This window comes from Sebastes umbrosus, chromosome 9 (assembly GCF_015220745.1).
Source record: "Sebastes umbrosus isolate fSebUmb1 chromosome 9, fSebUmb1.pri, whole genome shotgun sequence".
Lineage (NCBI taxonomy): Eukaryota > Metazoa > Chordata > Actinopteri > Perciformes > Sebastidae > Sebastes > Sebastes umbrosus.
In genome coordinates, this window is record NC_051277.1 from 16,595,044 (window position 1) to 16,616,784 (window position 21,741).

The 21,741-nt window shown below is 41.0% G+C and overlaps 1 protein-coding gene across 1 annotated transcript; it reads left to right on the forward strand.

Moving 5' to 3' along the window:
- Positions 1-1,588: 1,588 nt before the first annotated feature.
- On the forward strand, positions 1,589-20,764 carry LOC119493800 (neuronal acetylcholine receptor subunit beta-2-like). The gene is made up of 6 exons (XM_037779245.1): positions 1,589-2,413; positions 12,347-12,492; positions 12,642-12,686; positions 12,974-13,083; positions 16,316-17,306; positions 18,723-20,764. Exons 1-6 carry the CDS (start codon positions 2,362-2,364, stop codon positions 18,861-18,863), a joined length of 1,485 nt encoding a protein of 494 aa, XP_037635173.1. The 5' UTR covers positions 1,589-2,361; the 3' UTR covers positions 18,864-20,764.
- Positions 20,765-21,741: the final 977 nt, after the last annotated feature.

Below are 21,741 nucleotides of genomic sequence, written 5' to 3' on the forward strand. Positions count from 1 at the left end.
GTGTGTGTGTGTGTGTGTTCATGAACCGTAAAATGCCTCTGTTCTATGAGGGAAGGAGTGAGCCGACCAAAGTTCAGGTGGGAGTTGGACACTGTGTTCCTGCATCTTCTCCTCTCTGCACATGTTTGAGGAGTCACATATTACTCAACATTTGTTCAGTAGTTGCTTGCTTTGCTTCTTTTTCCAACTCTCAGGAGCACCGTCTGCGTCAGGCTTAAAGGAACAGTTTGACATTTTCGGAAATAAGCGTATTGCTGAGAGAGTGTTATCAATCTTCACATCTAACTCTTGGTAAGAGAGGGAAAGTGTATTTGTATTATTCCTTCCCTAGTCTCCTCACCTTTTTCTCCACATTGAATATATTATCTTCTTCAATTCTTTTTTTTTTTTTATATCTGTCAGTTTTTACAAATTTTTTTAATTACCTTCTTCACAATTTTTGATTTGGAGAGGCGGCAGTAGCTCAGTCTGTAGGGATTTGGTAATTGGAGGGTTGCCGGTTCAAGTCCCCACACAGACCAAGTACAGACTGTGGACTGCTGGTACCCGGGGAGATGCCAATTCACCTCCTGGGCACTGCCAGGGTGCCCTTGAGCAAGGCATGGGACCCCCAAAACTGCTCCCTGGACACAATATAGTAGCTGCTCACTGCTCCTAATACTAGGATGGGTTAAACACAGAGAATATATTTCACTGCTGTGCTGTGTACTATGTACTGTGTGACAATAAAAGCTGATTTACATTTACATTGTACTATTTGTCCCACATTGCTTCCTCTTCCTCCTCTGTGTTCATGCAGTGAAATAATTAGCTAGAGTCATTTTGTGAAGCACATCTAAGGCCATGTCCTCCCCCCTGCCCTCTCTCCTGCTCACATCACCGAAGGGACCTCTGGGGCAGTTATACCGCATTGACGTGTGCAGACTGAGGAAGCCTGCAGCCTTTCCACAAACACACACATGCACACCCCTATTTTCCTCATCAGACCCCATGACCCACCAGCTGAGACTGCTTCACCACATTATGAGTGTGCAATAAAAAGTATTGCCCATCATGGTTCCCCTACCTTCCCACCTGACATTAAACTGTAATTGGCCTGCTTGCAGAAAGGCAGATTTGATTAGCAGTTATTGTTTTGCTCTCGTTATTGATATTACCACGCCTGATAATAACTGAGATTGCAGCTTTCGGTAGCCTCTTGAATTACAGGACTGTCTTCTGGATCTCTGCTGCTGAAGCGTCCATGAGCAAGACACTGATTTTCCCCAGCTCCATTGTTGTCCTTTAGCTGACCCTGACCTTTGACCTCCCTGTAGTGATGATGGTGAGGAAACACAGTGGACAATATGGCTCAATAAAACAATCATATTCTCAATCATATTTCTATTTCAAATGGCGGGCTGCCAACACTTACAGGTTCTCATGCTTCCTATATGAAACATCATGACCTCCACACCCTCATCCTGCCCAGCCTCAGTGAGGGAACAAACAACTGAACCACACAATGGGATTAAGACCTGCTTCTAACACAACTTCAGTTTCTGGGTTTAATTTCTTCATCAGTTAATAGTGCAGAACTTAAAGTTTTCTTTTTGTAGTTTTAACCACAGCTCAACCAAAAAAAGAAAAAACACTTTGGCTTCCTGTGTAGCTGCTCCCTTCTGAATTTAAAAGAGTGTTTTAATTAACTTAAAGTAAATTTTCAATGAGGGGGATTTCTCCTTTGATTGGTTTCAGTGGCATGCTGCTGGGTTTTTAATGTCTTCCCTCCCTAGGGTGGATTTCTGACTTGTTATCGCTTCCTGCTTGCTGTCATGTCACACTGTGTCCATCAAGACGGCAGAGATTGAAAGTGACGCCCGACTAGGGAGCGCACTGGGCGGTGCAGGCTCGATGTGTGGACCAGTGGAGCTAAATCTTTCATCTGAAGAATGGCTGCTTCAGCGATAATAGGATTGGCGTGTCCCCGCTAGCTCCTGACCCATATTCCTGAGGAAAACACTGTTTGTTTGCATCGCTGGAGGAGAATCAAGGGGTGCTCTACAGTTCTCTACAGCCGGTTTCTGCTGCGCGCAATCACAGCTCCAGGAGCAGCGGTGGAGTCGGTGCGTCTCTGGCAGAAAGCATCCATCCTCCTCCTCTTCCTCTGTGGGCTCTCAGACAGCAGGCAGTGCTGCTCCACCAATGCCTCCAAGTCTCAGCTACCGGCGGAATCCCTGAAAATGAAACCGCTATAATACAGCCTGCCTTTTTTCTTTTTCTTTTTTTTTTTGGTTTTGTTTCTTACTTCACATCTGGAGCAGAAAAGAAAGAAAACCCACGCGAGAGAAGCACTCTCCAGCTGTGGAGGTGGAGGAAGCGATGGCAGCCTCGGTGAAAGCAGCGCTGGCTCTTCTGGTTCTCACCGTGGCAAGTGAGTAATCCTTTCTTTAAATCCTCCCAGGACAGGACAGGACAGGAGAGGACAGACAGGACAGGACAGGACAGACAGGACAGGACAGGACAGGACAGGACAGGACAGACAGGACAGGACAGGACAAGACAGACAGGACAGGACAGACAGGACAGGACAGGACAGGGTGGGCTTCAACTTTGCCTATAATGGACTCAAGATTCAAGATTCAAGATTCACTTTATTGTCATTTCTCTGAGTATTTGCATTCAAAGAAGGAAACGAAATATTGTTTTTCTCCCAGCTCCCGTCAGTGCATTAAAAAGGATAGAATAAATAAGTATTCAAATTAACATACCTTAAAAAATAACAATAGAAGAATAAAATAAGTAAACGTTTCATACAATTTGCAGTCATACACCTAATTTGCAGTCGTGTTTAGCAGCAGAGAAAAGTGCATTTATGTCCATAGTAAAGTGCTGTTTTGCATTACTGTTCCAAAAAATTGTCTCACGGCCCTCTCACGGTCTTGGGCTATCCATTATGAAAGAGCACCCTCTCTCTGGGCTCTCTGTGCATTCCAGTTATTATAACACATCTGGGAAGTGTTATGCATGTTAATTTGATTTAATACCACATGTGTTTTGTAGCTAAATACCACAACTCAATGCTCTTTGGGAGAATTTAGGGGACATATTTAAGTCACATTTTCACCTTACATCTTCCAGTTGAGATCAAAGATGCACCAACAGCGGCCACTTTTAAATCTAGACTCAAGACCAAACTGTTCTCAGACGCTTTTCTTAATTGATCAAATGCTGCACTTTACTGTCTTTTGATTGTTTTTATTATCCTTTTAATTTTATACTTTTATATTATTTTATTTGTTTTTATCCTATGCACTTTGTGCTCTTTTATCTTGCTTTTATATATGTAAAGCACTTTGAATTGCCTTTGTGTATGAAATGTGCTATATAAATAAACTTGCCTTGCCTTGCCTTGCCTTACAGACAACACGTGATACCGGAAAGCAGGCTAGTGAGGAAGAATAGTGGCATTTTCATGCCAGACACCTGGTTTTTACAGCAGCTTCAATTAACTAACTTGCTACACACAACAAACCCACGGAGTCATAATGGAATTGCTTTATACAAGTGCATGCATGGGTGTGATGATGGAGATGGGTGCATTGCTTTTGCACACATCCACCTTCCTTCCTCTGTTGGATGATGTGGCTCTAATTGTGGACACAAATCTACTTGATGCAATCTCATAATGGTATTCTGCAGGCCCTCGCTGTGCCTAATGTCCTGCAATGTGTGCCAGCCAAGGTCCTCTGATGACACTAACAGGGACCTGAATGGACAGGGAACCTTAACACAGTGCAGCACCTCTATCGGATTATATAGAAGAATTGTTTCTATCAATTAAAGGCTGTCCATGGTGCTGAATCAGGCACTGGAGGGGAAATCCCATTCAGGAGCTGTCCGTGGTGCTGAAAAGGGATCTCAGTGTGTCAGAGCATCATCTGCTGCAGCACTCAACAGGAAGAACACCAGCAGATAGATAGATAGATGGATAGATAGATAGATGGATAGATAGGTAGATAGGTAGATAGATAGACAGATAGATAGATAGATAGATAGATAGATAGATAGATAGGTAGATAGGTAGATAGGTAGATAGATAGATAGATAGATAGATAGATAGGTAGATAGGTAGATATATAGATCACTAAAACAGTACAAACATGAAGTTTATTGGGATTTTATCACCTTACATATGCATCTGAATATTGCATCTGCAATACTAAACTCCCTAAACTTCAGTTTATTTTAAGTGAGTCTTGATCTAGACAGCTTTTTTGCTCTCAGATTAAGTTATCAAGTGTGGACCTTCTGCAATTTGTGCATTATGTTCCTACTTGTTCCAACACCCTCCTTCCTTCCTTCCTTGCTTCCCCTTTCCTTGACCTCTTTATTGTCTAACAGTGTCTCTTTTCTATGACTCTTTCCCTATCACCTAGGCTCAGTCTGCAGCCGAGGCACTGCATGGCTCTGTCACTCCTATCAAACGAAATCCAGGCAGCCACTCTTTGTGCCACTCTCTGTCACTTCCTGCATGCCACATTTCTTTCTTTATTTCATCTTGTATTTTTTCCCCTCCTTCTCTTACGCTGTAACTTATCTGACACATTGAGTTCCTCATCACGCACTCCTCCGTCTCCTCTCCTCTCTGTCTCTCTCAGCATCAACTGCATGCTGTAGTAAACGTGCCAATGTGTGCTACTACAGCTACACCTGATGAGATGTTTTCCCTCATTAAAAGAGTGCAAGAGGGGGAATCACACGCTATCTGTGTGTGACAACCCTAACTCTGCTTCTCTGTAGCCCCTGGGTGAAGCTTTACATGTGGGTGGGCAGAAATATGCAGCTCTAAGCTTTGTCCTGCTGTTGTCTCTCATGAGTTTAAAGACTGCTTTCTCATAACTGCAGATGTGTTTTGTGTCTAGAGGGCTTGGCATCAGTGAGTCAACACTTCATAGTAAACCCTTAGTCATTGAGTTGGCACACTTGTTTGGATGTTGTTCTTTGAATGAGCGACAGGAGGCAGATGGAGAGAGAGAGAGAGGTATATGTGGTTTTCAAGCCAGAGAGAGCTGCATCAGATGTATTTAGAAGAAACTTAATGAGTGGTTACAAGTGAGAGTTCAGTGAGACGAAAGCCACTTTTCCTGCTGCCATTGTCTCTTTTCTGTTTTATTTTTACAGTTTAAAGTTACAGGGACAGTGCACTAGGGCTGTAACTAACGATTATTTTCATTGTCGATTAATCTGCGATTAGTTGTTTGATCAGTGTTTCGCTAAGCCCAAGATGACGTCCTCAAATGTCGCACATGGAATACTTGAAAACAAGAACTGTCGCTGTCACTGCTGAGAGGAAAAGAGCAAATTGGGACAGAAAAACACGAGGTAGAGGTTGTGACAGATAAAGAAATCCATTGTAGTAAAAGAATAGTTGGTTTAATCCTCACAGATGGAGGACGGACTGTCTGTGATGATGAGATACTTAAAAAAGTGCAAAAATCTCTCAGGCAGTAGATACACAGTGAGCAATGTGAAATGTCGGGCTTGAGTTTGACCATGTGGCTGCGGATGCATATGAGTGGCGCGTGGGTGTCTTTTATAACAGGACTGATACGGGCAGTGCACTGAGCAAAGCCAAAGACAGCTGAATCCTAAATTGTTTTGGCCTCAGAGAGGCCACCCCAGATGGCAAGGCATTGAATAATTCACTACCCTAAAAAAGAAGCTAAAAAAGACAGGATGCAGAATTTGGATGCTTTTCCTCTCTGTACACTGGACCGATGACACGGCCTGTCCATCCATCTGCATCACCCAAACACAGCAGCGACACAGCAGCGTGTCCGAATGTTTTTGTTGTTGCACATTCTATATGTTGTGATGGAGACCATGTGTTGATTTGATCTGCTTTTTAGGGAGACTATTCTAGAGAATAATCTTTGATTGTGGTTGAGTCTCTGCTTGTGAGATGATGGCATTTTTATTTTAGCGCCGATGAATTATTGAGATGTGGAGAGTGCAGTGAGGCGGACAGGGGTGAGTGTATATATATGTGTGTGTGTGTGTGTGCATACATGTGTGATGGGACCTGCTGGTAGACTAATGCTCTGTCTCTACTAACATCAACCTCATACACATCTCATTTTAGCCTCATCTACTGTACCGTTTCAGCATTTACTGTCAAACCCTTACAGCCCATACTGCGTTTCTTCCTCAGTCCTTTCCATTAGTCATATGAAGTCATCTGTCTTTCACAGTTTAGTAGTTTTTTGTACTGGGTTTATCTTTATGCCACCCTTTATAAATTGTTAAGGCGATATGACATCAGCGATATGACATCAGCGATATGACATCAGCTAGAGAAAAGCAAAGGCCGATACCTCTCTACAGTAAAGACCATAGTGCAGGCCATGGTGGTTTGGATAAGGATTTGATAAACAAAAACAAGCAACCAACCAACTAACAGTATCTGTCATGTGCTGATATTAAAGGGCTACTCCAATGATTTAGTACATGTTCATAAAGTGAGGGGACAACAAAGGAATGGTCAAAATCGATGCAACAGAGAATGAGATATCCTGACTTTTAGTCCCTATGGGTCAAAAACACTGGATCCTACATTTCACATAATGCAACCAATAGCTATACCTAAGAAAATAATGGACTGTTATTCGTATATATCTCACAAAATCTATTCGTATATAATCCACGTAATCGTGAACCAGGAAGTATAAAGAGCTATTAACACCGCATTGGGAGGAGGTCGGGGTGGATGTGTGGTTAAAAAACACCAGACTTTCACCCAGGAGACCGATGTTGGTACCCTGTGTGAAAACAGAATACAATGTTGATTTATTTGTCACATAACTTCAGTACTTAAATTACGCTACTTCCTGGGATTTTTTAACCAAAAACACGATCTTTTCCTAAACCTAACTAAGTATTTTTGTTGCCTAAACCTAACTAAGTATTTTCCTGTGAAGCTGGAAGTTTATTTTGAAAAGCTTATATGCATGTAACAAGCAGTAATTGACACGTGCATCACGTGTTGCTGGACATTCATAGGGAAAACGCACAAAAGATGAAATACTTTTTTGTAAGGTATCATATGAACCGTTGTATGAGGATACTTTATTTTTAGTTTTTGACCCTCCCTACCTGGTAAATGCCAATGTCTTACAAACTCTATTAGCCCAGTGGTAATGCAGGCTTTTTGCAAGTCATCAATGGCCATCTGTCATCAGGGCTACTCTTTCAGAGTTCAGACACAGAAGACATTTTACAAATGTTGTCAAAGTTTGAGTAGTACTCCTCATGATGAGTTAAATAAACTTCATGTGTGCAATCAGTGAGTGCCCCTTTAATAGAAGCTTAATGGAAGTATCATTTACTTTTGTTTCATTTTAGCACCACAGATAATGATTGTAGCTCAATAACAACAAGGTTCCTATACATTATGTTGCCCACTGTCTTTTTGTCGCTGTTTGGTGATTTAGTGGCTTTTTTATTGAGGCTTTAATCCAATTAACCAAAGCACATTGACAAATAAAGCTGAGACAATGAGCTGGACTAACAGGATTTATAGCGAGTGTGATCTCAACTCCCAGGCAACCAAAATCAGACCAGTTGCTTTTAATTAACACAAGAAACCGGTGTGCCACTATGCAGCAGTTTGCACCCTTATTGCATATAAACAATGGATCATTGCCAGGCTGTGATCCCATTAAGCAAATGTATGAATCACTGGGATTTCCCATGAATCATGACCATAATACGCCTTGATCCTATTTCACTTTATCAGATGATTATACTAATCTGGGAATTGTTTTGTCCCACGCTCCTTGCTGTTGTTTGTTGTTTATTGTGTGTGTGTGTGTATTGTCCTCTGCTCTCTGTCTAATCCTGACAGACAGAGTTCTGGGTTTCAGAGCTCTTTAGACATTTACCCTCAAGGTTTAGTGTCATGTCATAGTTGCTCAGATAGCGGACACTTCTCCCGTCTCCTGCTGGAGATTAACGTGGACCGACCAAGTGTAGAATATCTCTACCCTGCACCTGCCTTTAAAGCTCAGCGCCTCTTATTTCCAGTTTGATCTGACATGTCTCAGAAAACATTTTTATCTTGATATGACAGCTGGCAGAATTGCTGAAAACCAGTGCAAGCAAAGTGCCAAAACAAACAATATTCATAGTTGTCCAAAGCTGCCAACTGCACGGTTTTGAGATGTCTAGACACAAGTATATTGCTGATGTCAGTTCAGAAGTGTTTGCACAGCTGTTTCAATATGAACGGTTGACTATAAACCCAAATCTTCGACTGAAATTAAACCTGGCCATAAAGCTGTAATAAAGCTGTCATATTCTAGGCTAGGACAGTGCCAAACTCTACAACTTAGCCTATAGAGTGATACAGGGATGACGTATTTTTGTAGGCCAACCAGGAAGTTAGCATCACACTGGTTCCCTCGACAAAAAGCCAATGGGATTTTTCCATTGGATTTTGGATTATTGCACAAACTAAGCTCTGTGGCAAACACATGATTATGATACTTACACATTTTGTTCAGCAAGATAATCTTCACATTTGACTCTTTTCACATTGACTTTTATGGTTTTTGAAGTAAAAAGCTAACATTTCAAAGCTTCAAAATTCACATGTGGGATATTGACTGACATATTGTTTACATAGTAGAACAAAACTTTAAAAATCTCTTAAGCTTGTGTTAACCACTAACCTTATTTCAGGCATCTAAGTAAAAACTCAAAAAACAACTGACTTCAAGATGAAGTAACCGCAAGTGCTAAAATGCTGACTCATAGGTTTTAGGTTTCATTCCTGTAGCACTCTATTCAAGGCGGTTAGATGATTAAAACCATTGCCAAAGGCATACAGCTCGCCAATGGCAGAGGTCTTAGAATCAGATCACTAATGTTCATCAGTTTTTTTGTTGGTTCAGGGTGAATTTGCCATGGCCTGAAAAAGGCAGACCACAATTGTTTTCTGTGCTCGCTGTTATCTGGACAGACGTCACTTCAAATAAGCTAGAGGACTGACAGTTTTTATCCCTCACTACGACATCAACACAAACTCTTCCTACACCTGACTGGACACTTGCTGACTCATCCGTCTTCTGAATCTTGAATGGATGTTTCCAGATGTACCTAAAAGCAAGTCTGGCTGTGTGAGGCTTAGTTTTCCAATAAATGTTTTAAAGATTTCCTGGTTGAATCATCCCAGTTGTACGATGACGAAGGCAAGGCATCTATTGCATGTCTGTCAGTCCTGGAAGAGAGGTCCCTCCTCTGTTGCTCTTTCTGAGGTTTCTTCCATTTTTCCATGTGAAAGGATAAGGACAGAGGGTGTTGTATGCTTTAAGCCCCCTGAGGCAAGTTTATGATTTGTGGTATTGGCCTATAATGATAAAACTGACTTGACTTGTTGCTGATATTTAACCTCATTTAGCATACTTTATAAAGATGGAGTCTTACGGTGCTTTCGGCTGAGATTACACAGTATCGACCTCTTATATAATCCACCTCTCTCTCTTTTCTTTCTTGTCACCCTCCAGTTTATATTGTCCTGTTAGCAGCAAAGCCATAACCAACAGTCATGTCAAGGAAAGTTTATTTATGGAGCACAAACAAGGCGGTCACAGAAGCCTTCAAGAAAACAAGGGGCATAAAAACAAAGAAAAGAAAACAGGAAAGAACAGGTACAAGACAATACACGAGAGGAAAAGGCTTTTAAATGAAAGCGGGTGTGACAGAGAGTGCCTATTGGCTTGTACTGGAGCATAGGAGAAAGCCAAGTTAATATTTATATTTTCAACAAAGGGACTGCAGATATGGAGACATGACATTTTTTCTTTAAATAAACAAGCCAAAAATTGGGACTCTGGATTTCTTTTTGGTTTAAAATGTACGAAAGTCTGGCAATGTCCGTGTTTCCACCCACTATCACTGAAGCTCTGTGACCCAGTCAGACGTCGTTCTTTGTTGATTAAATGGGTGAAATCAGCCCTGCAGCGGTCCTGTGAGTGTCTGTTCAAATGTGACTCATTATTGTCATATAGACTGCACATTGCATGCATTGTTAACATGCAATATATACGATGAATGCCTGCTGGGAAATAGGAAGGTATAGATTATTGTATGTGTGTTCATGTGTGTTGGACTGTCATGAACTACACTATTACATCATGTCTGTGAACTCACAAACAGATCAGAGACCCACATGCACGCACATACTCACATTACTCTCATTACACACTCATTACACACTCATTACATCTGTGGACCTAATTGAGACCTCACAGCACGAGATTTAAACATCGCTTCACCAACTACTGCCTCCAGGCATGTATTTATGCTTCTGTTATTGTGGGTTTTCCTCGTTATGATCCGGTTCAACTGATAATCAAGAGTTAGCTATGATCAGGGAGCTTGTGTCATTTATTGAATTAATTTCAAGGACTTTTATTAATGTTAAACAAGGTTGAGGTCTTTAAGATCAATGAAGAACTGCTAAACCACGACCAACTTTCATTTCTGTTCTTGCTCTCTGTTCATGCTCATCCATTCGTACGGTGCCCGCTATGTAATTGTGCAATTTATTTTAATATCAGAGCCACTAACCTGTTCACGTCACACCGCTTTCAGATATGAACTCAAGGTTGAATCACATTCAAGGTTTAGAAACAGCCACTCTGTCTTCTACCTACGCACATCTGAAAGATCAAACTGAGCCAGTAGCTGAGATCACTCTCTATACACGGCTCCAGGTGTCTCGTCACCTGTTTAAGACACACATTATTCAACATGAGGCTCCCTCAACACAACATGTTATCCTGATATGAGTGCACCGTCTCAATACTCTCTCCACTGAGATGATGAAAATAGGGAAGTCATTTAAGGTAGTTGTGCAGGGCTGTAGTTTTACATTTTTGGCAAGTTATCCGAAATAATGAGATTACATAACAACCAGAGGATATTTTAGCCTTATGAAATTAGAAGAAATTGGAATAGCTCCCATGAGGCTTAGACAGTGTGCAGAAGAGATATGGGATATGCTGTTGTTTTATGCAAACAAAATAATAAATTTTTTTACTTTGTTAAAAATGTACTATTTCAGTTTTTAATAACAAATACAGTTGTAGATGCCCATTTAATTTATAATATGGACAGAAAACACCACAAACGGTTTCCAGAATTATAGAAATAATGATGAAACTCATTAGTCACAGGTGCTAGTAGAACAGAGACCATGCAAAGGAAGGGGTCAGCACTTTCTTGCATCTTTGCATTTGCATAGAGTTCAGCTTTGGTGTAATTTGTCTCAGCAGGAGACGGTCACTCGCCTGCATCAGGTGTGACCGGGCCTTTAGACAAAAGGCGTTGCCATAGCAACATAGAGTTTATTTAGCACAAAATTACTACATTCTGTATAGGGATTACATTTTACCTGCTGGCGCTTATAGGTATTAAAGGTAATTTCTAAAAAATGAATAGGGGGTGCTGCATAACACACTTTTAGTAAAAGTCACAGACTGGAAGTCTTAGAATATTTTATTGAAACAAAGTTACATACAATCGAAAAACAGCAGCAGGTAAATTTTACCCATTGGTGGTTCTAGTGTTAATGCTGAAGCAACCACTTTATACCCTTGCTGGATGGGAAAAACACAAGTAGTAGTAGTAGTTTTTGCCATGTTAGCATGCTGATTATAGCATGTACTTTACTTCAGTTAGCATAGTAATATACGTATATATTTAGCATGTTGGTGTACATTAATTTTGGTCGTGAATATTTTGGGATTCATCCTCTAAAAATTCAACCAATAGCTATCAAGATACATGCTACATTCATGCCATATAAACAGAATGGAGAAGAAAAAAATAAATATTTTTTTGGTACTTGATCTTTTGAGTGAAGATGGTTAACATCATTGCTAACCTCACACCAGAAAAAGAAACAAAGCCTAAAATAGCAGTTTTTATTGTGTTACATATATATAGCGGTTCATCAGCAAGCAAAACCAAATCTCGTATCCCATCGGCAATTGGTATGATGACGGATAAGCCTCTGGGGGCAAGGGTATTTCTGTATTTGCTGTCAGAAATTCCCAATACAAAATATTTTAAGCAGTTTATAATGGTGTGGATCCCCGAGACATACTAGCCTTCATAACATGAATGTGGCAATATGTCACTACAAAGTGTTGGACCAACCTGCAGACTGTCGGCTGTCATGGTACATGGTTGCCCCCTGTGTTGGACCAATAGACTAGAGTACAATGCAGATCCTGATCCATTGTACATAGTTGCTTTCAAAAATTTCTTTTTTTTTCTGTGTGTGTGTGTGTGTGTGCAGCTGCCTTGTGTGCGGAGGTGGAGGAGCGGCTGGTGAGTCACCTGTTGTCACCAGAGCGCTACAACAAGCTAATCAGACCAGCTGTCAACAACAGCCAACAAGTCACCATTTACATCCAGGTGTCTCTGGCCCAGCTGATCAACGTGGTGAGGAAACACACACCCAAATCCACATATGCTGTTATTATACAGGCATGTCCCACCAATTTAAGATAATTCAAGAACACACAGTGTGGAGATTATTCTACTAGGATGAGTTCAGCCATCCACGAATCCTCTTCCTGTCTGTGTTTCAGAACGAGAGGGAGCAGATCATGACCACCAACTGCTGGCTCAGTCAGGTTTGTGTCATCTTGTTCTCCTTTCTGTGTGTGTCTGTTTAAAAGGCTTTGTTTTGCCAGATATGGGCTGACTGATCCAGTGTGTGTATTGGTATGCATGAACTGATATGTTAATGTATGTTTCTGGTTGCATGTATTTTATTTTGTAATAATAAAAATAATTTTGTGTGTGTGATTTTTTTGTCTGATTTTTGATACATGTCTCCATATTTGTGTATATGTGTGTGTGCATGCACTTTTTAATTATTCTATTTCCTTACGTGTGCATATTTGTTCTCCTTCATCAGGTATGGAATGACTACAGATTAATGTGGGACCCTGAAGAGTACGAGGGAATCAAGAAAATCCGGCTCCCGTCACAACACATCTGGCTGCCGGACATCGTCCTTTACAACAAGTATGTCAGATTTGTGAAAGACAGAATGAGTGTGCGTGTGTGAATGTGTATGTGTGTGCGTAAAACTAAGTGATTAAAAGAGGAACAAACACAAATAACGAGCAAGTTTGTTCAATTCCCCCCCCATTTTGCCCTATTTTCCTAAAATGTTTTCTCTTATCCTCTTATTCCTCCCATCCTCTTATCTCTCATTTTTTTTAAATCCCACTTTTCACCTCTTTTAGGATAATGAATGCAACCAAAATGTTTTGTTAACACTGTCTGGACTGTCTGCAGATAGTCTCACGATGATGAGTGATCTTTTAAGGGATGAGAGATTACAGATTTTACAGAGAGCGAGAGACAGGGACATATTAAAGCTATAAAAGCTGCAGGTAAGACAACGGTGCATTATGTCACACCTTTGATGACTCATGCCCACATCAAGTGATAACATCTCACGTTTGATAAAAAAACAAACATACACCTGGCATCAACCAGACAGAAATTCCAACATGATTCAGCTGCATTTCACAATATGGATCATGATATGAACATCGGATCAGTACAATCAAATCCTTTACGATCAAAATGTCATAGAAATCAATGCACTATAACGCCCTCACTAAAGTTTTCTCTTTGTGTGCATGTCTAAAAATCATCTTGCAGCTGTATGAAATAGCTGCAAGGGAAAATCAATACACGAGAGTGTTGATGCTGTAATAAGTTCATTCAAGGAGAAATTAGCCCCACTGCTTTTTAGTGTTAGCTGGCAGACACGAAGGCTTTTGGGCCTCACCTCATCTGTCATCCATATAGATCAGCACCTGGGTCTTTTTTCCATCTGCTAGTTGTTTGTACATAACTTGTATAACATTAACTTTTATCATAAAATATGTAGTTAATATAGGAGTTCTTGCTCTGTTGTCTCAAATCACATTATTGTCCCAGATGAACCTTGGTGTTTGAGTTTTGCATAGATTTTGTGCATTGGGGTTGTACATGTCTAATCCGTTAACTGGAGGATAATAACTTTCTAACTTTCTAGCTTTGTAGCCTACTTGGACTAAATTTGGCTTAAAGTGAATTTATGTTCAATAACTGGAGAGAATTTGACCGTGTAGGTTTTACTATTCAGTATTCACCTTAGGTCTTAATTGTCAGATGTGGCTTTTTATTTTCCCTCTGGTAGGCATAACAAATACAAAAAACATAAAATCTAATACAACTCACTGCAAAAACACCATAAATACAACACTAAAAAACTAAGAAAACGAGGGCTTGACTTTTAAGCAACATGTTGCTTAAATTTCTAATTCATTTTAGAAACATGGTGCTTTGATTTGTCTGTTTTCTTGACTGGATTTTGATGGATAGAATATGAGCCCTAATAAGGAAAGGTTAGTTATCAATTGATTATACATGAAAAGTCCAAAAACTGAATACAGATTTGTGTATCAGATCTTCATTTTTTCTTTCCTCTGCCATTAATCATCTCACGAGTACTACTCAATGAGTACTTTTACTGTTGATACTTTAGCAGCTAATACTTCTGCACTTTTACTTCAAGTACTTCATCCACCATTGGCAACCTGTAACTTATACTTGAACGGATGGATGCAAACTTGTTAGTTAGACTGAGATGACAAAAGCTGAGAAAACAATCTCACCTCAAGATCCCTTTAGTAGCTGTTCTGGAGCTTTCAATCATACCTCACGATCCTCATCAGCAGTTTCAGAAATTAACTTTGAACCTCGTTCTTTTTTAGACAGCATTGACGGAAAGACCATGTGACTAAATGGACCTGGTGGTTCTCAAGATCAAGAATGAACCTGAGATTGAGAGACTCACAGCTTTGTGGACGTGTAGCTTTTGTGTTTTGGTCGGCAGTGTCGCCCCACAGTTTATAAAGGAGTGGTAGGCATTAAAGTTTTACGAACACAGCTTGCTGGTCAGCTAAAGACCACATAAAGGGCATAATGTCCTAAGAGGCAAAATGATAGGAGATGATCAGCACTACTTTACAACTTCAGGTTGAGGTCTCTGGCCAAGTGTGGGGGACCAGAGGTTGCAGGTGGGGCCTCTGCATTTTTAATCAGTCTGCATATTCACAGCAGAAGGTCTTAAAGCATTAGAAACCGAGTGTGATGGTTGGATTCCTGACCTACTTTATAATTGATAGGCCACCTATCTATAATGCATCACTTTCAGCCTCGGAGAAATAGTCAGTCTCAGCAGATTTGAGGTGAGGGGGTGCAGTTGTTGTCATGTTGCTGGGATGCGTCCCAGGTTGAGTTCCTCCCTTGAGATGATCATCACACATACTTTAACTTTCAACACACAAAACTGTTGCATGTGTCACCTCTGCAGAAACAGTAACAGTCATGAAATCATTTCCTAGACACGCCATCAGTCAGCACAGTAAATCATTTTACTCAAGTCAACTTTATGCCTCCTGATGATTTTGCTACAACAATACTCAGTTGCACTAATAGAATGAGTTAGCTCAATATTGTAATGGATTGGACAACTGATTGCATAGATTTCAACCAGTGACATACAGTAGAGTTGAAGGTGTGGAGGAACCTCTCAGTTAACAGTGTGATGGAGCGTTCAGGCAAAGCACTGCAAGTCACCCTTGCATTATGTGATCAGCTGCTACATTCATGCTAGTGCAAAGTCTTTGGCGATTAGACTCCATCGTGACGTAGTATATTTAAAGGAGGAAGTGATGCCGTGGTGAGATTAGGTATATTCATCCTTGTGTCTAGACGCTGGTGGTGGTGGTGGTGGTGGTGAAGGGAGTTGCTGAAGATCCAATGACGAGATGTGGAGCAGGACTTGGCACTGAATATGATGAAGACTGGAGGTGATGGGCTGGAGGCGGGTTGCAACGGTTAATACTGCAATGACAACTGACAGCAGCAGAGAGGAGAGCAGTTTTAAAATTTGATAGCAATGACATGATTGGCTCAGGGAGATCGTGGCAGAATCTGGTTGGTTAACTAAGAGTGAAACACCCGTAGACAGCTGAGTAGGAGCCGGTGAGAGAGAGACAGAAAGATGTGTGAATGAATGAGAGTGTAAGGAGAGTCTTCCTGACTGAACTTACGCTAAGCTTCATAATGTATATGTAATATCACAAGTGAAAGAAGAGATGTGTTTGAATGAATGAGAGATAGTCTTAGTCTTAGTTTCTCTTACTTTTTTCCTCCTTTATTTTGCTTACCTCCTACCTTTTCCTCCTCTCAGTGCTGATGGGACCTATGAAGTTTCCTTCTACTCCAACGTCGTGGTCTCCAACAACGGCGAGGTGGCCTGGCTCCCACCAGCTATCTACAAGTCGGCCTGCAAAATCGAAGTCCGTGATTTCCCATTTGACCAGCAGAACTGCACGCTCAAGTTTCGCTCCTGGACCTATGACCACACTGAGATCGATCTCATCCTCCTCAGTGATTTTGCCTCACGTGACGACTTCAAACCCAGCGGTGAGTGGGATATTGTTTCACTGCCTGGACGCAAGAACGAAGACCCTAATGACATCAGGTACTTGGATATCACCTATGACTTTATTATCAAGAGAAAACCTCTCTTCTACACCATCAACCTGATCATTCCCTGCATCCTGATCACGTCGCTGGCTATTCTGGTGTTCTACCTCCCGTCAGACTGTGGTGAGAAGATGACTCTCTGTATCTCTGTCCTCTTGGCCCTGACTGTGTTTTTACTTCTTATCTCAAAGATTGTGCCACCCACGTCTTTAGCAGTGCCTCTGATTGGAAAGTATCTGATGTTTTCAATGGTGCTGGTCACCTTCTCCATCGTCACCAGCGTTTGTGTGCTCAACGTGCACCATCGGTCCCCCAGTACACACACCATGCCTCCTTGGGTCAAGCGTATCTTCCTGTACCGGCTCCCCTCTTACCTCTTCATGCGGAGACCCGGTAGCTCCAACATTCGCGAGAAGTTCCGGAAAAGACAGCAGCAGCGATCGTACTCTGACCAAAGGCTGCGTGGAGCCGACGGAGGGACTGGAAGTTCTGCAGGAATGGCAGATTCCTCCTCATCCTTCTTCGTGAACGAGGAGTCGACCAAACGCTACGGCTGGAAGATCAGCGACTTGTCAGAGAACACTGAGTTCAGGAAGAGGATGACGCTCAAGTGCAACATTGACGTGGAGGATGCGGTGGATGGAGTGCGCTACATCGCTGAGAAGATGAAGAGCGAGGATAATGATGAAGGGGTAGGTTTGTATGTGTGTTATAAGACTAAATATGTGCAGCATGCTTTCAAGGCTTTTCCTGCACCTGCTTGTTGATTTTACTTTTTAGAGATTTGACAGGTTAGCCACAAACATAAAGATAGATAGGATAGAGTAGAGCTTTTATCCGCACTAGCAGCCTGGCTATGGATAGTAATGTTGATCTGTTGGTCGGCCTTTGGTCGTGACTAAAATATCTTTCTTTGGATGGATTACCATGGAATTTTGTACAGACATTCAGGGTCCCCAGAAGATAAATTACTTTGGCGATCCCCTGACCTTTCCTCTGGTGCCACCATAAGGTTGGCACTTCTGAGTGAAATGTCTTGACAACTATTGAATGGTTTGCCATTAGTTTTGGTACCAATATTCATGCTGCCCAGGGGATGGATCCTCATGACTTTGTTGATCCCCTGACTTTCTATTTAGCACCATGAGCAGGTCAAAATGTTCAATTATGCAGTGAAATTTCTCAAAATGTTCATGATACATTGGCTCGGAATTTGGTACAGGCATTCATGTCTCCGATATGATGCATCTAATAACTTTGGTGATCCCCTGACCTCTCCTCTAGCGCCACCATGTGAGTCACATTTATATGACATGCCTCAACAACTACTGGATGGATTGTCATAAAATTTGGTACAGCCATTCAGGTTCCCACAGGACTATTCCTCTTGCACCATCATCAGGTCAAAATTATTCATCCAATACTTTGGTTTGCAACCAAATACCTGCAAAACAAGTTAAATTAGCAGTTAGCATGTTAACACAATAAACACAGATTGTCAACATAGTAAATATACCTGCTAATCATCAGCATGTTAGCATCGTCATTGAGGGCACATGTTGACATTAGCATTTAGCTCAAATCACCACCTGATAGCCTTTAGGTATTTATGTACAAGTTACATAACAATTTGTTTCACTGATCCATAGTGACAGAGAGATTATTCTGGTACAATAAATACTGCAAATTATTTTAGAACTGGACACCATCTGAACAATCTTTTGGGTCTGCAAATGTTGTTTTCCTTGGCTCTACCACCTATGATACATGATGGATTACTTCATGTAATCTCCATTATATTTGGAAATGATTGTGTTTGTAATTGTGCATTTCTGTAAGAATTACACCAAAATGTTGTACATCAGAGCAAATCCATCAACAGTTTTAATTTTTCAAAATTCAACTGTTTTCAAATTTGTACCACTTTATATCATTTCACAGCAACATCATTGTTGTTTCAGTCAATACATTATTAGTTATATGATATTAGAAATTGTAAGCACCAGAGACAAAACAAATCATATTTAAAATAACCCAATTCACTTTATTTAAGTTCAGAACAGGAAACACAACAGTGTCAACATTTAAAATCAAACCTGTCTCTGCAGATCATTGAAGACTGGAAGTACGTGGCCATGGTGATCGACCGTCTCTTCCTGTGGATCTTTGTGTTCGTCTGTGTGGTCGGGACGCTGGGCCTCTTCATGCAGCCTCTCTTCCAGAGTTACAACACTCCCATTATTGATTAGATGGACCGAAAATGAAAGCGGAAACGTCTTCATGAACTTTGAGTGGGCCCCCCAGAAACAGAGCTCTGACAACATTTTAACACAAGAACTCAAACGTCCGTCTCGCACTACTACCTGCTCACTGGGAAATTATAAGGATGCACTTTACGCCTCTTCCACCACCTGCTCCCTTCCTTACTTCCTTACTTCCTTACTTCCACCCCTTGTCCCCGTCATCCTCCATATGTCCTGCCATCCTCTGCCATCAACTGGGATCTACTTAAATGGATAACACTGGTTTATAACAACTTGGGGCACATTTTCATAGTATGGCCATCATTCAGTAGACAGGAATGATGGAGATCATACTTTTACTGGAGATCTGGGTACACGGTATCTGCCCCAACCATTTGGTTACCAGAAAACCCCCAAAACCCCAGGTCAGCCAAACTTATTGGATGAAGAAACGGTACATTTATAGTCTAAAATGTCTGTTGTAGCACTAATCACAGTTTACAGATCGACTTCCTGGTTCAGCATTCACCTAACTTAATTATCGTAGTTGTACGTGCACACAGCAAATACTTTGGTGTGATCAATGACATCATAATCAAAAGAAACAATAGTCAAAACTATGAAAACAAGACCCAAGTTATAATAAACAGAAGTGACACCACCATTCAGCCATGATGTTCTCTCTTGGGGATCAATATACTGTGGATTCGCAGTCTCCAATGATTGAAATGTAGCAGTATTTTAAAAAGGAAACCTTTACCTGAAATGGTTAAATTGAAAGCGTGTTGACCCCTATCACTGTTCACAACCTGGCCAACAGCAACTCAGGACTTTTTCTGACTTGGTTTTGCCCCATCTCTCTGTGTCTAAATCAAATTCTAATGGCCCTAACATGACATTATTGGGGTCTGCATGCATACAACAAGACACTGTTCTTTTTTTTTCTTTTTTTTTTTTTTACTTAAAAAGAGGAGGAGCTCAAAGATGAGCAAAGCCACAGAAACTGCACAAGCAGACTCATTTTTGGAGTTATGGGCCTCACGTTGACAACACATGACCTGCAGAGGAGAAGATGAATCCCTAGGAGGATCACCTCCCTGTGTCCTTTTGCCAATAGCACACATACTGTATGAATTTCTAATATTTGCCTTTGAAATGAGAGCGACAGAGGACACAAAACAGTTGGACTGCTCAAATAATAATGGACGAGTGTGTCAGGGGGTGCCCAGCTTGTGTTTACCCTCACACACATGTGGACTGATAATAATAATAATGCTAATAGACTGATCAAATGTATGTCAAGCTGATGTTGTGATGTTTAAAAGCAGCCATGTTTTAAAAGAAGGAGGGACGTTACAGTAGTGCAACAAAAAGAAAAAGAAGTAGAATTTAAAACCAATGAGGCGTTTGTTACTCACCATGCTTTTTTTTTTAAAGGTACAGTACGCTTGATTCAACAAAGCAGTGCTTGTCAGCATCCATCACCAAGGAAACCAGCAGCAATAATACTGTACAGTATTTTATACACACTGACCGGGGGGGCAAATTAGCCAAACAGCCTGGCTCTTCACTTGCTTCATCCTCCATCATATTGTATGCTTGATTATCTGCTTTCAGAGACATTACTTGAATCTGTGTCCAGTAATTATTTAACAGAAGAGTTATAACTTGTCACCGTCTGTCACTGCTACCAATGCTAGCCAAGGAAAAGGTGTACTGTACTAATCCAGCTGATTTCTTTCATCTTTGATTTTTTAGTTGATGGAATAAAACATATTTTTCGTTTTCTTCCCGCTGGCCAGTCATGTTATTGAGTTTTGTCTGTCTAAGACAATAAATGCTGAGAATTACAGGAAGGGACTGTGATGGGAGCTGATAAATGGATCAATAAAGATAAATGAAAGCAACAAGCAGACCTGATGAATCACATGAACATTAATTGGTCATTATATCCAGCAGTCTTTCATTCAACATTATGGAACGTATCCTCATACAACAGTTCGTATGATATCTTACAAAAACGTTATTCCTCCTTTTTCGTTTGTTTTCCTACGAATGTCCAGCAACACGTGTCAATTAATGCTTGTTACATGCATACAGTCTTTTCAAAATAAACTTCCGTCATCACAGGAAACAACTTGGTTAGGTTTAGGCAAGAAAACTATTTAGTTAGGTTTAGGAAAAGATCGTGGTTTGGGTTAAAATAAATCCGGAAGTGGCATAACTTAAGTATGTATCTTACGTGACAAATAAATCAATGTTGACTTCTGATTTCACACGGGACACGAACACCGGTCTCCTGGGCGAAAGTCTGGTATTTTTTGACCCACCCATCCTCCTCGATCTATTCCCGAATCCCTTTATGGCATTCGTCGCTATCTATATTTCCTGGTTCACGATTAAAGTGTGGGTAGGCAGTATATTTTTGGCGTCATTGGGTAAAAATTCCATAATAACCTTTCAGCATGTTGTAATTCAAGTGTTCTGAGAGATAACTAGACTTCTGCACCTCCTCATGGCTCTGTTTTCAGGCTCTAAGAAATCTAGCCCATTGACAGGAGACTTTGGCCAATCACAGATCATTTCAGAAAGAGAGCGTTTCTATTGGCTGTGCTCCGGCTGGTGGGCGGTGCTTGGTATTTCCTCAACTGATCTCAACTTTCTCATTTTACAGCTAAACAGTACATTACAAGATGTTTCTGAAAACATTTTATGCAAGGAATAGGCATTACAGTACCAGAATATTGATTCATATTTGATCAGCGCTGCCTAGTTTGACCGTTTGATTGGACTTCGAGAGTGATTGACAACCGGCTCTCATAGACGGCAGCTGGACGGCAGACTCCAGATCAGCTCTTATTGGTTGTTTTCTTCCGGTCTGAGA

What these genes read in the sequence shown, in the direction of transcription:
- LOC119493800 (XM_037779245.1), top strand. Translation starts at nt 2,362, where the DNA reads ATGGCAGCCTCGGTGAAAGCAGCGCTGGCTCTTCTGGTTCTCACCGTG. An exon ending in TCTGGTTCTCACCGTGGCAA is followed by an intron (nt 2,414 to 12,346) that starts GTGAGTAATCCT and finishes GTGTGTGTGCAG; the next exon opens with CTGCCTTGTGTGCGGAGGTG. An exon ending in GACATCGTCCTTTACAACAA is followed by an intron (nt 13,084 to 16,315) that starts GTATGTCAGATT and finishes TCCTCCTCTCAG; the next exon opens with TGCTGATGGGACCTATGAAG.